General features: G+C 40.2%; 4 protein-coding genes across 4 annotated transcripts; 2 read left to right on the top strand and 2 right to left on the bottom strand.

The window, feature by feature from the left end:
• Positions 1-3620: 3620 nt before the first annotated feature.
• Positions 3621-4087, bottom strand: K441DRAFT_656773 (uncharacterized protein). The gene has a single exon (XM_067648061.1). It carries the CDS (start codon positions 4002-4004, stop codon positions 3735-3737), a length of 270 nt encoding a protein of 89 aa, XP_067506272.1. The 5' UTR covers positions 4005-4087; the 3' UTR covers positions 3621-3734.
• Positions 4088-4514: 427 nt separating this feature from the next.
• Positions 4515-6589, bottom strand: K441DRAFT_551188 (uncharacterized protein; the record flags this gene model as incomplete). The annotated part of the gene is made up of 2 exons (XM_067643085.1): positions 4515-6093; positions 6144-6589. Coding segments are annotated over 2 exons (2025 nt in total), but the record flags the coding sequence as incomplete, so codon positions are not given.
• A 2025-nt stretch (positions 6590-8614) lies between these two features.
• K441DRAFT_40180 (uncharacterized protein) lies at positions 8615-9791 on the top strand. Its single transcript, XM_067641496.1, has 2 exons — positions 8615-8994; positions 9304-9791. Exons 1-2 carry the CDS (start codon positions 8707-8709, stop codon positions 9658-9660), a joined length of 645 nt encoding a protein of 214 aa, XP_067506270.1. The 5' UTR covers positions 8615-8706; the 3' UTR covers positions 9661-9791.
• A 791-nt stretch (positions 9792-10582) lies between these two features.
• Positions 10583-11325, top strand: K441DRAFT_675691 (uncharacterized protein; the record flags this gene model as incomplete). The annotated part of the gene is made up of 2 exons (XM_067650877.1): positions 10583-11036; positions 11096-11325. 2 exons carry the CDS (start codon positions 10583-10585, stop codon positions 11323-11325), a joined length of 684 nt encoding a protein of 227 aa, XP_067506269.1.
• Between the last annotated feature and the right edge of the window lie 5581 nt (positions 11326-16906).

The following is a 16906-nucleotide window of genomic DNA, read 5'->3' as shown; positions in this document are numbered from 1 at the left end:
CCCCTAGTATTAAAGGTAGGAAACGCTGAAAAGGCACCTACGCCCCCCTAGCTTATTGCCTATTGTTTCTATTTATATAACCTAGCGTGCAGTTATTCCCGCAGCTGTTAAGCCCTTACCTTCCGTCTCCTGTATTTAATGCAGTCTTCTCTCTCCTACGCCTTATATATACTTTAGTAGCAGTTTACACATTTTATTTAGTCTTAATTTAAGCAATATCTTATATTATAGGGGCCTGCACAGTAGCCGCAGCACACCTATACTGCGCATGTGGATTAGGTGTGTCCCTATTATACGCAGCAATAGTATTATTTTAGGCGGAGTCTATAGTTGTAGAGCCTTATGTCGTATATAAGGCCATTTATAATAATACCTTTTTAGATAAGGAGTTTTTGTATTTCTGGTATATATATGCTAATAATAAGGGAGCTATACGTTTAACTAGCGCCTCCCTAGCAAGTCTCTAGCGACCCTTATGTTCTTTTATTATTCTTATTATATGCTTAGTTTACATTTTCCTATTATAGCTATTAGATTTAGGTAATTTTAAATCCTAGTATAAGGTATTCTGTTTATTTTACTATCTTATATATAGTTACTATATTATCCGCCTAGCGTCCCTTTTCTACCCTAAGGCTTAGGGGAACCGCTAAGACTTTAACTGGGTAATCTTTACGGAGCACTTTTATGCCAATACGTTTTCCTAGCCTATCCCCTACCCTTACGGCTCATTCCTTTGCCTATTAGTCCCTTAAGGTAACTCTAATATCTCCACTTTTAAGGTATTAGACCTCTTTGCAAATCTCTATAAGAACTTCTATTTCTAATTATCCCCTAAGCCCCTCTACTTTTTCTATATTTAGTTATATTATAATTATATACCCAGATATTATCTTTAGGGGGGTGGGTTCCCTATATTATAGAAGCATAGCTATAGCGGCCTAAGTGCGGTTCGCCGGTAAGGAAGGGTTTTATTTATTTTTAATTTTGCTTAGCTATTAGAGGATTTAATTAAGGGTTTACTAAAGGGGCGCTTAAGGTTCGCTAGACTAGCGGAGCCATTCTACTAGCTATATTAGTTTATTATAGCTAACGGTTACTTCCTTATAACTATAGATACTAGACGCGTCTAATAGGCTTTATATTTTATTAGATGCCTTCTTAATAGAGGTCTTTCCGCTTTATAGTGTGGTATTCGCCCGTTTTTATTATAGAGGGCCATTGCTAGGCATGGTTCTAGTGGACGCGCGTGAGTGCGAACCACCGTCGTTCAACATGTGCCTCCCCTGCGATACGTGCATCTCAGGGGGATTCTCTGGGTGTTTTTTCAGGGTTCTTTTGGTTGGTTTTGGTCTTTTTTGGGCTGGGTGCAGCAAGAGCTCCAGAGCGCAAAATCTCTTAATAAATATTCTATAAATATTTATACAATTACCTATATAAACGCCTATATAATTAATTAATTAGTTATTTATATAAATGCCTATATAAATACTAGGTAATAAAGTCACCTTATTTATATATATTATTCTATATAGTTATAACTAGCATTAAGCCAGTCACTTATTTACCTTTTATAGGTTTATATAGTTAGGTAATACTAAGCCTTTTACCTTATAATAAATAAATATTTATATAATTTCCTATATAATTGCCTTTATAAACTCTATAATTAATTACAAGTATAAATATATATACCTATATGCCTATATATTTATATAAAGCTTTATATAAGGCTCTATATAAGGCTCTACCTAAAGCTTACCCCTTTTATAAAGCAAATCTATACCTATTAGTAGTCCTTAGTTATTATTTAAGGCTAGCTTATTAATTTAAGTACTTTAGCTATAGTAAGGGAGGGGGGGGGAGCGGTAGTAGTCGTAGGAGGGGTATAGCTGCTATAACTTAGGGGCATTAGGCGCAATAACAAGACAATAAATTAGAATTGGGCAAATCGGGCAACGTAGTCTTCTTTATTAGGTATAATTTGGTAATTCTAGCTATTAGAAATAGCTTAGGGAACTATAAAAGTTGAGATAATTTGGCTTAAAGTAGGTGTATATAGGCCTAATTACCCTATATAGGACTAATAAAAATCCAAACAGTATACCAGACCTTCTTATAAAGGTCTTACTAAAAGCGGCTAGCGGCTTGGCAAGGCAAGCCTTGGCAAAAAGGTCTGGGAACGAGATAAGTAAAAAGTTGTCTCATTCCTAGACCAATTAATAGACTACGTTATTTTAGCAACCAAGACAGCAAATCCTCTAATACCTAAATAGTATAGCTTTATAAAAAACCCTACTAGCTTTATAAAACCCCTGCTAGCGTTATATAACCCCTGTGTCACGGGACTCACACGTTCTCACGTCTCTGCGCGTTTTGACGTTCTTGACCCGTGCTCACGTTCGTCCCGAGACACCTACGCACGTTCCCCTACAACCCCTATTTATACCCGTACCTGACCTGTTCTGTTTCTGCATCCAAATGTCTTTGTATCAACCACGCATAGTTACGCGTACGTAGCCTTCTTCAATTACTACCCCGTTTAGTACATTGTATTCCAGCTCGTGCCCACTTCCGTGACACCCTGTATTCAGGATTACTGTCTTAGTTGCCGTCTAAGGGCCCTTGGTGCGAAAGCATAAGAGGGTTGACTTATTAATAGAACGCGATACTACTAAAGGGCAATATATTTCCACTAGTTGACTAGTTAACCATTTCAAAAGGTAACCGATTATATTTTAAAGGCTGCTTTATTTATTTATATACTTATTTATGCATTTTAACTAACATAAAGTTCTAAAATTAGGGGTCGAAATTTCGTAATGTGTCTTGTTGGGTCGACTCCGCGAATCCCCCCCGATGCCTTGAAGCACTATAACCCCCCCCCCTAAGACCTAGTTATATACTGCCCGAATAAAACATATACCAATCCTAGCCACCACACAGCTCCGGAGCCACGTTGGATGATCCTGAACCCCAGAATGTTAAACACCAGACGGTTCGATAGAGCTTCGAGCAGAGCTTCGATAGAGCTTCGAGTAGAGCTTCGAGTAGAGCTTCAATAGAGCTTTAAGCAGAGCTTTTAGTAGAGCCTTGAGTAGAGCCTTAAGCAAAGCGTTATGCAGAGCTTTGCGTAGAGCGTATATTTAGGCTTATTTAGAGCTTCGTGCAGAGTTTTGTAGAGGGAGGATAAGGACGCGTCGGCGTCTACCTAAATACTAAAAGCGCGTAACTCGTGAGGAAGTGGTGTTCCCATTATAAAAAAGTGATTGATTGTGGAGGAGACTGGTCTAATTTAACTTGTTAGCTTATTAGGTTAAATAGGTATTGTTAAGGGGTTAAATATACAGGAGAAAGTGTCTCATACAAAATTGCGAAAATTGAAGTTGAGCACCATAGAGTTCCGCACCAAAGGCCCTCTGGCGTTTTCTTAAGCAGGGACTAGTAACACTTTAGTATTAGTGAGTGCGCCTTAAGTTCTGCCTTTGCCGTCTGAGTCGCTTACTGAGATAAAGACCACGACTTGTAATTGCCTCCGTTACGTATTCAACCCCACGCACCGACCACGAGATACACCCCCCGAATTGGGTATAGATTGGAGCCCTAAGAGCCCCACTGCCCCTGACCCACGAGCCTCAATCCAAAAAGATCACTGGACGAAGACGAGAGTTAACACCCCATCTCATACTTCTACTATTTCACCATTGTGGCTTATCAATCATGTCCATTGGTAATTATCTCCACAGGAGCCATCTAAGGAAGTTCCACTTTTTCGTATCCGTTCTAAGCCGTGTACTGGTATATCTTTCGAGGATTTTATCTAGGTGAGAGGCGTCATCAGGTGAGAATATCTTGTGGAACGCTTCAGAAAGAGCCAAATATGAAGGAGCAGTTGGGATATTGGCTATCTCTGAGTGAATTGAATCACGGAGAATTATCATCTTCACTACCTTAAACCAAGTCACAAGAGTTTCTTGCTTAACTTCATGGCGATGTTCCTCCATGAAAAAGGCAAAACGGTTCCAGGGGGTATTCGCTAAAGGATGAGGTGGTTTGAGAGAGTTTTCACCTTCCGCCTGGTGGCCGGTCTCCTTGAAAAGTTTAGCTCCATTGTCCAAGAGTAAGCCAACAATTGCTGGAATTTGAGATGGATGAGGGCTTGAAGGGGGGCACCTGAGTAATACTAGGTCCAGTAAGACTTGTTTTCGGCACTTTTCCATGGATCCGGGATCTTCGTGAAGCTTGGCTGCTGCGTATACGTACAGCTTTTTCCGAATGGCATTCTCTAGAAAAGGCCGCTGTGCAAGATATGTGGATGGGTCGACAAACACCACACCGTCGCCCAACGTCTGTTTACTGTAGATCATGTTAGAAATTGCATCTAGCTTTTCGAGCGCTTCGAATGTCGTTTCCCCAATTTTTGTCTCTAGTTCAAGTTCGTAGTAAACAATCTTGCCCCAAAGCTCCTCCAGTGTACCTCTATCGACAGGGGAAGTGTTTCTTTCAGGTCTCAACTTCGTCTGACGGACGAAGGAACTGCAAAGGGCCTTGCTGACCTGAAAATCTGGTTTAACGCGGCTCGCAAGCAAACTTCGTATATTGCTTTTAAGAAAGAAATCCCGAGCACTCTTGTGAAGAAAGTCGACAATATAACAACTGTACATATCCTCTGGCACCTTGGAGTCCGTTACCTCCTGTATTTCCAATAGATCTAAGCATCTAGCATTGAGACGCTTCTTTGTGACCTCAAATCTGACCTTGATCTCATCTACACTGAGGAAATGAATCGGCGCATCATCTTGGATCATGGCATCCTGGTGATGCTCGTCATCAATAATAAACATGTAGGTAGCAAGTGTATGAGGCTCATCGGCGGAGAGAGCAATGTAGAACAGTTGAGCAGACTCTTCCTGATAAATGTCCTCTATCTGATCGAGCATGTGTTTGAAGTATGGCTCCAGTTCTTGAGGAAACTCTCTTAGCCGCCTTTGCAGATCGGCGATCCTATCAGCGTTTGTTAAGCCTTTAAGGAGCGAGCGCACCACAAGGGTAACCCACAGAAATACTCCTTGAGCCTTGTTCACGATTTCTTCAGCTAAATCCCTGCAGCGTGGGTCTTTCTGCTCGAGGTTTTGAAAAGACACGTTATCTTCAAGTTTTTCTCGGATGAAGAGTTTGATATCATTGCGAGTGAGGTCCTCAAGAAGAAGATGGGTGAACTTATCTCCGCCGAAATTCTCCTGAAATATGTTCCGTGGTCGACTGGATATGCAAAGCTTTATGATAGAGGAGCCAAATACACTCTTGAGAAGATTCACCAATTCTTGATGATCACCGCTGTAGTCATCAAGGCCGTCAATAAAGATACAGAACTTCGTATCATCAACGCTGTGGCGGATCAGCCTTTCAAAAGTTTCGACCAGCTCTTGGGGTGTCCAAGGCTCGTTCAGGGGAGCCTTCTGCCTGGTCCATCTGCTAGAGCAAACGGTCTGAATAAGCCCTGGGCATTGGCGTAAAACCTCGAACAGCAAGGACCGAAAGAGCCCTTCCTGCGAATGCTGCTTACGAGCCCCAGCATTCCAGAAGAAAAAGCCTGCCATGACAAGCTTTGTGTGTCCCGCCCAGGGAAGCAGAAGTTTACGTGTTTTCCTGTGGTAGTAAAGATATTTCATGAAAGTTGATTTTCCACTGCCAGCCTTCCCGGCAACCCAGTACACCCCAGTTCCATTCTCTAGCCAGCTCTGGAATGAGCTAGGAGCATGAGAAGAGGAAGCGCTGTCGAAGATCCAAGAGAAGGTATTTTTGTGTGCCTCAGGGATTGCGGAACGTCGAAGTGTCATAGATGTGAACTGAAGGCTGTTGAGTATACGTTGCTCTCCTGCTTCTTTCTCACTCTCTATTACTAAACTCTTCAATTTTTCCGACACGTGAGCCAATGTACATTGAGGCACAGACGTCGTCGCTTCATGTGAATTAATCATGCTAACGATGTCATCTTTTATCTTGATGATGTCCTTATTCCTCTTAATCTGCAGACGCTTATTGTCCTCTTGAATAGTTCGCAAAGAGTCCAGTACTGAGGAAGACTGGTCGCTATCTTTAGATTAGAAAAACGCCAGAAGTCGAGGAAGGGGAGCAAAGACCTGAGAATAGTGATAAGATGCGAATCTACAAGTTTTCGTAGTATTCCCATCTTAGCTACTAATTCCTTAATCTTCCGCCTTTTAGTGATGCTTCTCAAGGCTTGCCGGAAACTTTGCTGCCTCTTCCGCGGCTCCATGACCTTTAGGCCCTCCAGTATAGCTATGAGTTCATCTGAAACCTGTCGGCATGGGACCGCAAACTCTTGCAGAGCACTGCAACTTAGCGGAAGGCTGTTGCTGCCTATTCCGTCGGTAGGATTAGCGAATAGGATATCCGATTTCCGCCTAAAGGCCTCAGCCGTGAAAAGGAAGTCTATGTTCTCTTTTGTTAACCCGGAGGCAGATTGACGGATTTCTTGGATCTCTGATATAAGTCTGCTTCCAAAATCTATAAATTGGACAACATTGCTTGCAAGGCTGAGAGCGGAAAGAGGATCGAGAACCATAGCGAAGAAGTTTTGGTGGGAGCGCTATTGGGAAGTTGTATGGAAAGCTAGCCGGAATATAGAGTAGAGCGCATAGAGCCGTACTAAGACATTATGACATTAAACGCAAAAGATATGCTTCGAGTTGAGGATGTTGAGCGACATAGGTGAAGAAATAGGGCACCCAGCCAGGACGGGAGGCTGCGTCAAACGCCAATTGGCACCTATCAAACGTCAATTGGCACCTGTCAAACGCCAATTGGCACCAAAAGGACCGGTCCTATCGGCAGCGCCAATTAGGATAATATATAGCCTCAAATTCCGGCTATAGGCTAACACGCAAAAAAAAAGCATCGCTATGGCAGTGGTTTATTTCATAAGCAAATTAAAGCATAAATTTCTTAAAAGAGTAATACTTGAAAGGGCTTACGTTTTATAATTTAGGGCCTTATGAGCATCCTAATACAATGTACTTATTATTTAGCCTTGTTATTATATACTTTAAGGAAAGTGGAGCTATAAGTTTTGTAACTAAGGCAAGTGTAATGCTAATCAGCTATATATTTATCCCTTGCACCGATAGTGTGTTCGGAGTTGTGGCCCGTGCATAGCAACACCAAAATCGACGGTGTTCCTGACAAAGATCACGATACTGCGGAGGAGGCCGATTGCGAAGGTTCTTGCAGCCCGCGCGTACCGGGGGGGGGGGACTAGGGTCGTACACCCTGTGTACTTCCCGATCACCAACTTCATCCCAAGGCCACCAACAGCCACCCCACAATCTATATAGCGGGGTGAGGACACTGCATAAAACTCCGATTGAGTCTCATACAGATGAGAAAAGCGATATTGCGAACAAGTCTCGCAGTTCTCGAATAGATCGACAAAGTATATATTTCCGGTTACTACGGAGGTCGGTAACATAGCCAATTGCACCTTCGGCAGTTATGATACCCCCAAGCTTACCACCCGCAATAACTACCTGTAAGAGCATTAAAAACAGCAACATTTTATTTAAAATCTATTTAGTCGTTGATTCGGCAAAAAAAAATCGGTAAATTAGGGTTGCAGAAGCCTCTGTGTTAGTAGTTAACGGTTTCTACCAGGGTACTAGGCGTCCCAGCGGTCGGGCGGCCGAGGCGCCCTATAATTATGCGACCGCAGATTGCATCCTTTTCTGCTTAGGCAGAAACTTCTACAGCCTCAATTCTCCATGTTCTTTGTGCCTAATTGACGTCTAGATATATTATATACAAAATTCTAGCATTTTTAAGGCTTTGTAGAGAGTTTCTGAGGAAACGTATCCTAACTGCCTAATTGGGAAGGTGCAATTGGCTATGTTACCGACCTCCGTAAATGCATGCAATATCGCTGAAATATCCATGTCGATATCGACGTCAGGAAGCACTCACGTGGCTTGCCTACGTGTAACATCGGAGGTACACCCCGAGGGGCATGGTTTAAATTGATGCGTAGCCCTGAAAAATTAAAAATTGTACCATTCGTTCAGACCATATTATTGCCTCAAATACCCATACATATTGTTGCCCTCACTCAATTATGTCTACAGTTGCTTTATTCATACGTGTAACTATATCTGTATAACTTGAGGAGGATTGCAATGATGCACTTGAGGAAGATCGCAGTGATGCACTTGAGGAAGATTGCAGTGATACACTTGAGGCAGTAATGCACTTGAGGAAGATTGCGGTGATACACTTGAGGAAGATTACAGTAATGCACTTGAGGAAGATTGCAGTGGATGCACTTGAGGAAGATTACAGTGGATGCCTGAGGAAGATTGCAGTGCACTTGAGGAAGATTACAGTGGATGCACTAGATGCACTTGAGGAAGATTGCGGTGGATGCACCTGAGGAAAATTGCAGTGATACAATGGCAGGTTAGTGTGATCTCATGAATCCGTGAAGCCCGGTTGTGCAAAGATTTCCTAGGGATAAAGACTTTAACCTTGCTCCAGGAGATGGGAATGTGATGGGTAGCTCGTCCAATTGTTACGCAAACTTAACTTGGGCACCCTTACTTCACCGTTGCGTCATCTCTTTTCATTCTATGGAGAGTAACCTGGTTTGCCTATTCCTTGCAACGGTACAATTCGTCCTACAGTTATCGAGAACGGATGCCCAATTGTTATTTGATGGTAGGACTACCGTTACATGGGATACAACCCCAAGGTCGCCATACCTCCTTCCTTAATCGCTCAATCACCACCTCTCTACTATTACAGATACAACCCCTCAAAGAGGCGTACAAGCCTTTCTATATAAGAGAACGCATTAACTATCGTCAATATTACTCAGAAATACAAGATCAAGAAGAGCCTCATCATAACCTTACCAGGTGGACACCTAATGCGATCGCGAAGCCTTTAACCTCATTTTCTTCAGCTCTACAATCACGAGTTAAGGTTGTTAGGATATTTCCATTTAATATCGGCGATCAATCTACGTGCGGCTTGATCAACACGCGCTTTTAACCGTTGAGGTTGGTGACGGCCGGACGAGTTAGCCACTAGTTGATCGTCTCGGCGCGTCCATGTTCCTTTTTGCTTATTTTTGCCAGAGTCCCGTCTATTAACCTCTTCCGCAACACCTCCGATGTAAATTAAAAGGTCCTTGCGTTTATTCCGTCTTAAAGGCTTCTAGAATAAGCACTTGATCGTCAAGGTCCATGTCGTTAAACTCGTTAAGGAGCTCTACTGAGGCCTTTTCTACAGTCAATTGCACGACCAGCTTCACCTTCCCCCTGCTGGCGACATTCAAATTTGCTACGCCATCCAATTTCCTTAATCCCACCAACTGTACGAGTAATTGTAGCGAACGGCTGCCGCTACACGCAAGGACCTGTCGGTGGCCCTGGAAAATCACCTTTGGCTGGGAGAATCAAATCGAAGACATACGCCGTGCGCTCCCCCTTCTCCCCCTTAACTACGCCTCCACTGTGGCCGCCAAAACGCGAATACAACGCTGTCTCTGCAGAGAGGTCGATGAAATTTGGCAATATCGTGTGGGTGGAAACCTTACGACATTTGATAAAGATTACGGCGCTGTGGAGGAAGGCCGATCGCGAATAGAGGCGTTTGCTACAATTACTATCTACAGTTGGTGGCAATCAAGCGAATTGAAGGTGCATCGAATCTGCAGCTGCCCAAAGGGGGAGGGGTGAAGTTGGTCGTGAAATTAGCTTGGAAGTGGCTCCTGAGGACGATAATTATTAACTGGAAGGTATAGTAGAGCAATTATGTAGGAAATATCACTAGCTAATAAAGCTCCTCTAGGAAAGCTGGCAGAGCGTCTCAAAACTTCAGGATTGGCTTCAAAATATCTATCCATAACGTCTTTAGAGGTAAGTAGTACACCTTTATTATTATCCTACCCCTAGCTAGATTAGCTGCAGAGCTCCTTCTATGCTTTTTAGTCCTTTTTATAGCTATTATGCTTACTTTTAAGCTGCCGTATAGTAATTAGATATTAAGTCTCTGCCTGCGCAGTGTCTAGAGCTACCTACCAGCCTTCCTTATACGAGTTATCTGTGCGGAGCCCTTGCCAAACGGCCTCTACTGGGCCTTTAACTATAACTTCTTCTTTGGAGTTACTTGGCGAGCTGCGGGCTATATACAAGAGTTGCGGAGGACTCGAAAAACGCAGTGTATGCGTATTAGTAGCAGGAGCAGGGGTGGCAGTCGTTGGCGACATAGTAGGACACTAAATAAGGAGCTGGTAATAAAGGATTGGTAGTAGGTACGTTTTGGCAGAGGATTAATCATTACTGGCAGAAGACGTGACTAATTTTAAGCCTCGTCTGAGGCCTTTTAGAACGAACAAAAAAACAGTTGGTTTTATTTCAGATTGAGTACGACTACCAGATCAACGTCAGATTGAAAAAGCTCCAGATTGCAACCGAAAACGCCCTGATTACATACCGAACGGGTTTACGGTAAAGAAAGATTGTGGTTGTGCAGTGCATATGAAAAGGGGTGAGAGGCTGTACTGATTATGGGCTGTGGTAGTTCAAAGGAAGCGGCCAATGAACCTATACCCATGGAGCCTGTGAGGGCATCAACAGCTCGACCTCGCACTTCAAATCGACCTGCCTCTAAGCGACCTCCCTCTTCTCAACGACCCTCATCTTCTAAGCGGCCTTCGTCTAGTTCAACTAGGCCCTCCACTGGCTCTAAACGACCTTCCTCCAGCCAGAGGCCTTCCAGTTCCAAACGAACCGGCTCCGCCCAGGGAAAACGCACCCAACCAAAGTCAAGCTATCAGGGGCAGCCAACAATCTACGAGGACCACACGCTCGAGGGCAACGACATCACTCAGGGCATAATAGTGCTCTGTACACTCATAGATCAGCACGCAGAGCGCTTTTATGCCGCACAGTATTCTTCCTATGTTCGTCGAACTATAGGTGAGGCCCTGGTCAACCATATAACGGTTAGCGGTAGTAACGGTACGGCTCCTGCATATACTCCCCCATTGACTTCGTCTAATCTTACATGTAATCACTAGTGAGCGCTGTCCTAAGCGATCTCGCCGGAAAGCTTGGGTCTTATGCCTCAGATCCTGCAGATGATCGACGTGAAGACCATGTTGAGCAAATGTGCACATCTGCCGACAAAATTCAACGCATGGTACAAAAGCACCCGTCTAATTGGAGCTTTGGACGATTTAACCAGGGCGTATGGTTCCCAAGTGTCCAACAGGACGGAGTTGTCGTTAAGGACCCGGATTGTGATTAATATAGGTTCATTAATATGCGCTCTAATATGTAATAAATTAGGTCCTGGCGAGATCACTTCCAATTATAAGCGGTTGAAGTGTTATATATTTGCTTTTCAGGGGAATGAGCCTCTGTATATAGCTCGAAGCTCTATGTACATACATAAGCCCGGATCATATATATTAAATACGTTACTCTGTAGTTCGCTTACGCAAAACGTCTTCATAGTTTCGCGGCTTTCAGGCTATAGTTTGGATATCAACCTGCTACACTACGGTTTCTCTGTACTTAAAAGCCAAATTGATGAGGAAATAGAATTAACATGCAAAGTAAGAACACTGGAGAGAACGCTGGACGGAACGTTGGACAGAAATTGATAAACATGATTTAATAAAATAAAAGCTTGTAGTTGGAGGTAGATCTGGTCCATAAAGTTTACCACAGAGTCCTCAATCCAATTTTATTCGTAACGTGCAGACATCCTGATGCCCGCTCATCATATCTACCTAGAAAAAAGACACAAACATCCACCCAAAACAGTATGCGCTTGTAAAAGACCTCCCATGGCTTTATCGAGCATTCTGGAGAACGCTGTTTAGCAACCAGGCGTGCGAGTTGGTATTCGTACGGCGACTCCTAACGACCAAAGGTATCGTGCGCCCAGTGATGGCGGCAGCCTTATACAGTAGCTAGGGTGTGCAGCGGCGATCCGGCGCGGGGTTGGGCTGCTCCAGTGGCTATCGTCTACTGCGCGAGAAGATCTACGTTAGCCCGACGGGTTCATCCTTGCGCATGAAGAGAGAAACAAGAAATGGATTAGACAAACCTTGGTGTTCCATGCTCGGCTGAGCGCTTATCTCAGGTGCCTCAGCCGCTTGAGCATACAGCTCGGCCAGTGTTGCCGAAAGCTCCGGGAGTGTGGAAATACGCCACGTTACAAAATCTTACACTGGATGAACTTTAACACCGTGCGCGCACACTTAATGAGGTTTCAATACAAAATTATTTAAAATTATCGCCATTTATATACTTAATTATATAATATTATAACTATATCCTATCTATAGGATATTTAAGATTGTATAATCTCTAGATTAGAAATAACTAACAATATATAACTACTTTAAATTGCGTAAAGATATATCTAGGATATAACCTAAGATATAACCTAGGATATAATTAAGAATATATCTAGGATATAACTTAGGATATAACTTAGGATATAACTTAGGTTATATATATCTAAATATAATTTAGGATATAAATTGAAGTATTAAGGATTTATTAGATAATAAATCTAGTATTAGGATATATTCTAAATATAATAGAATATATATTAGAAATAACCTATTGAATATATCTAAGGATATAACCTAGGAATAGGATATATTAGTTAATATATCTAGAATATATCCAGGCACCCCCACGCACTTACCTATCTTAGATAGTTCTTTTATACTACTACTAATAAAGCAAACTTAATTCTTAATTTAAAGATTTTAAATAATTATAAGAAGTACTTCTTTTATAAAGGGTAATAAGTATAAGAGAATATATATATAATATATTAAAAGATAGTAACTAGGATAATATCTAGCATATATTAAGAGTATTATAAAAAAATTATAAATCCTAATACCAGCTATAATAATCTACTAATGCCTTTTCTTTAACGCTTAAGTAATAAGTTAGAATTCTATAATATATACTAGGCTTAATATTAATTATATAAACTAAATCTCTAGTAATAAAAAGACTTATATTTAGTTAAAAGATACTAGAATACTATATCCTACTCAAGTATAGAATTAAATATTATTATAGATTTATCTAATCTAAATATATAATAAGAATATTACTAAGATATATATAAAATATAAAAGACTATATCCTAGATATATCCTAGATATATCTTATATATAACTTAGTTCTAATATTAAATAGATAATAATATTTATATATATTAAAGGATAAAATAAGTATAATATATACTCTCTTTGAGCCTCTAAAGTGCTTTAGAAAATAGATACTCTATATAGGCGTAATTTATAATAAATATTTATACTCTCAGCTATAAAATTTTAACTATAAGGAAATTATTAGAGGAAGACGAGAAAAGGAGTTATATAAATATTATATAATTATAATATTTATATTATTTAATATCTATTATTATTAGATATATTGGTATATTATACTTCTAATGAACTAATCTAGATACATAAAGTTTTAATTATAAAGTTTATAAGGCGTATAATTAAAATCTTTACTTATAATCTATAAGCCTCTATTTACTCTAGTATATTATATTCTAGATCTTACTAAATTCTATAAAGCTAATATATTTTAGTCTCCTCTATTATAATATTAATAATTTAGGTTTTACTATAATTCTAGGTCTATTTTACTATTAGGTAAGATTATCTTAGATATATCCTTAATATATCTAGCTTATAAGCAATTATATTTAGTATTATAAGAGTAGCTTATAGTCTTTACTTTATATAACTATTACTTAATAAGCTAAATTCTTATAATAGTAAATATTAAATAATCTAATTAATATTTATAAATAAGAAAGCCTAGGTCTCTTATATATAAAAGCTAAAGTAAAGTAATTTAAACTATAACTATTAAAAGATAGAGTTAGAGCTTAGAAAATTATAATAAAACTTAGTTAATATAATTTTTATACTTATAAGTATAAAGGAGTATAGGTTAATATAATAATAATTCATTGCTTAACGTCTAATTTGGATCCCTATTAGGCCCACGCGGGACTACTCCTTATTTACATATAGGGAGAAAACTCTATTTAAGAAAAATGAAGAAAACCCCCGTGATCCATCTCCCGCCTTTTAGGACTCGCCTACTTAGCGCCTACAAGTCGCCTATAGTGCTCTACTACCTTACTATTTAACCTCTTTAGGAACCACTACTGCCGTAACAAGCCTACGGACGCGCTAGTATCATAAACTATTACTCTACTACTATAGAGTTACTAGGGGGCACCTACTGCTCGCCCCCTTACCTTCTATTACCATTTCCCTTACAACCCAGAACTAATTTAGCACATTTTAACTAATAAGCCACTAGGTAACCGCCTTAAGGCCTTTTTATATTAAGAGCAGTATATTATAGTTCTCTATACCAGCTACTAAGAGCATTATTTCTCGATTAGTGCGTAGGGGGTATAGCAGTATTACGTATTTTAATATCTGTCTTGGCCAGCCACATTCGCATCTTAGGCTACCTACTAGGACACCCACCCAGTAAAGCCAATCTTTTAGTCCTATTATTCCTATTCTTAAGAGTGTTGCTATTATATTTTCTACCTTTATTAGGCCTTCTCGGAGCCCTTAGGTATTTACCCCCCATAGCATTAACCATACTATAGCTTAGGTTCGTCTTACCTAAGTTAGCCTCTATACCTTTAACTCCCATTTACCTCTCCAGCGTTAGTCCAACCAGTATTACATTGCGGTAGATAGTTTCCTAGCGTTCTTACGTATTCTACTTTAGCTTCTTTCTCTGTCTTACTATCTTTACTAACCTCTTACGCGTCTCCCTTCCTCCTCTATATAGGCCTAGGCCCTAAAGCGGCACCATTCTTCTTCTACTTTCTTTACCTGTTTCTCTAATATCTCTTCCCTACTTTAGGGTTATTAGTTTATTCTCCTATAGGGCACCCTAGGGTCCCTCTATAGTTTACTTAGGCGTGTCTTAATATACTTTATAACATTAGAGTTACATTTATTTTACGTCCTTTACATTGCAGCGGCTTTAATATATAACTGTAGGGGGGGAATATTAGATTCCTTCTCAAGCAGTACTATGGCCGTTCGCTTATACCCGCCTATAATACTCCAAAGGCAGGCTATCTAAACCTTTTAAAGTAGTTTAAGGAGTAATTTAGGGGGGCCCTTCTTAGTTTCTTCAATAGCCCAAATACTAGATCTATATGTTATGGTTGGCCGGACGACTACTATATATAGTAGGCGTGACCTCTAAAAGCATAGACCCCATATAGAATTAACAATCCTAGATAAAGCAATAAACTATGCTTAGCCTTTACAGGCCGCTTACGCCGCATATGCGCTCCACCAGAGCTTACTATCTACCAATACTCCTAATACCCTTAAGCCCTAAACTGGTTAACCCCTAAAGCCTTAGATACGAATTATATGCTAGAGATCTGCAGATTAGTTGCGTTTTCTTATAAAATAGATTAGCTAGTATTTCTCTAGTAAGAATTGGACTCTATAACATTTTACCCATTCTATATAAGTATTATAGGCTTTCTCTAGTATTCTACAATTCTCTGCGGCTGTTAGCCCATATATAATTAGGTTTGTGTTGTTAACGAAGCCTATCCCCTAGATCACCCCTTCCTTAAAGAAGTCAAGTAGGTTACTTATAAAGAAAAGGAAGAGTATAGGCGAGAGGGGTAATTCTTATAGTATTCCTATTACAACTACAATAAGGGGGCTCTAGTATCCACTAAAGACCAGTAATATTTCTTTCTGGCCTGTAAACCCTTAAACAAATTATATAATCCATTCTAGAAAGCCCTTTACCCTAAGGATATACAGGAGACGCTCATAGGGTACATTATTATAGGCACCACTAATATCTAGGCTAAGCATTAATACTACAAAGTCCTTTCACATCGCCTATACAGATTTAATAGTGGCAGCAAGTAGCGTAAGTGCTAATAGTGTTAAGCGGTTCTTTCTTACCCCTATTTAGCTTTATAGTAGTAGGGCGTATTCCTCTACCGTATCTACTATACATTCCGCTATTACCCTTTCTAAAATCTTACTAAGGGTGTTTTCTAAGGCAATAGGGCGGTAGCTTCCTAGAATTAAGTAATCTGCTTTACCTTCTTTTTATAGGATAACCGTCGTTATAGATCTTCCAAGTTACGGGTAGTAGCCTATAGTAAAGTATACTCTAGCTACATCTACAAGCTAAGGTGCTATAAGTAGCCCATAGGTTTTTAGGGCCTTATTTAGAATCCCATCTAGTCCTAGTACTATATTATTTAAAAGGCGGCTAATAGTTCTAGCCATTTCCTCTATTATTATATCGCTATCAACCCGTAGGCAAGTCACCGGTATTTCGCCTGTAATATTACTAAGGTCTACTAGAGCTAGTTAGGGGAAGAACCTTTCTATAAGGATCTTTACCTTCTTATCATTATCGTTTATAGCCTATAATTCTCCTACTCTTCATAGGGGTAGTAGGTATAGGTCTTCTACTAGGCGCCCTACCTTTTTCTTTACCCATTTTACTATAGCCCAAAGGCCCTTATTATAGGGGAGGCTCGGGTTAGAAGTATACTTATTTATAAACCGTCTCCAGTTATTCCTTACTTCTTTTTTTAGGGTATTCTTTAGCTAGTTTCTTATGTCTTTATATCATCTCTTATCTTTAGGGTTATAACTACTTATATATTTCCTTCTTGCTCATCATTAGCTAGTAACCAAAACTACACATTATATAGACCATGCGTATCACACATAGGGGCCTAGTTTTAAGATCAGGCAGTGCTCTTTCAGCCCATTTTTAATCGCTGCCTAAATCCTTTCTAGTCTTCA

Source organism: Cenococcum geophilum (assembly GCF_001692895.1).
Source record: "Cenococcum geophilum 1.58 unplaced genomic scaffold K441scaffold_12, whole genome shotgun sequence".
In the NCBI taxonomy this organism is placed as follows: Eukaryota; Fungi; Ascomycota; class Dothideomycetes; order Gloniales; family Gloniaceae; genus Cenococcum; species Cenococcum geophilum.
The sequence above is the reverse complement of the archived record's forward strand: the minus strand, read 5'-3'. Positions and strand labels throughout refer to the sequence as shown.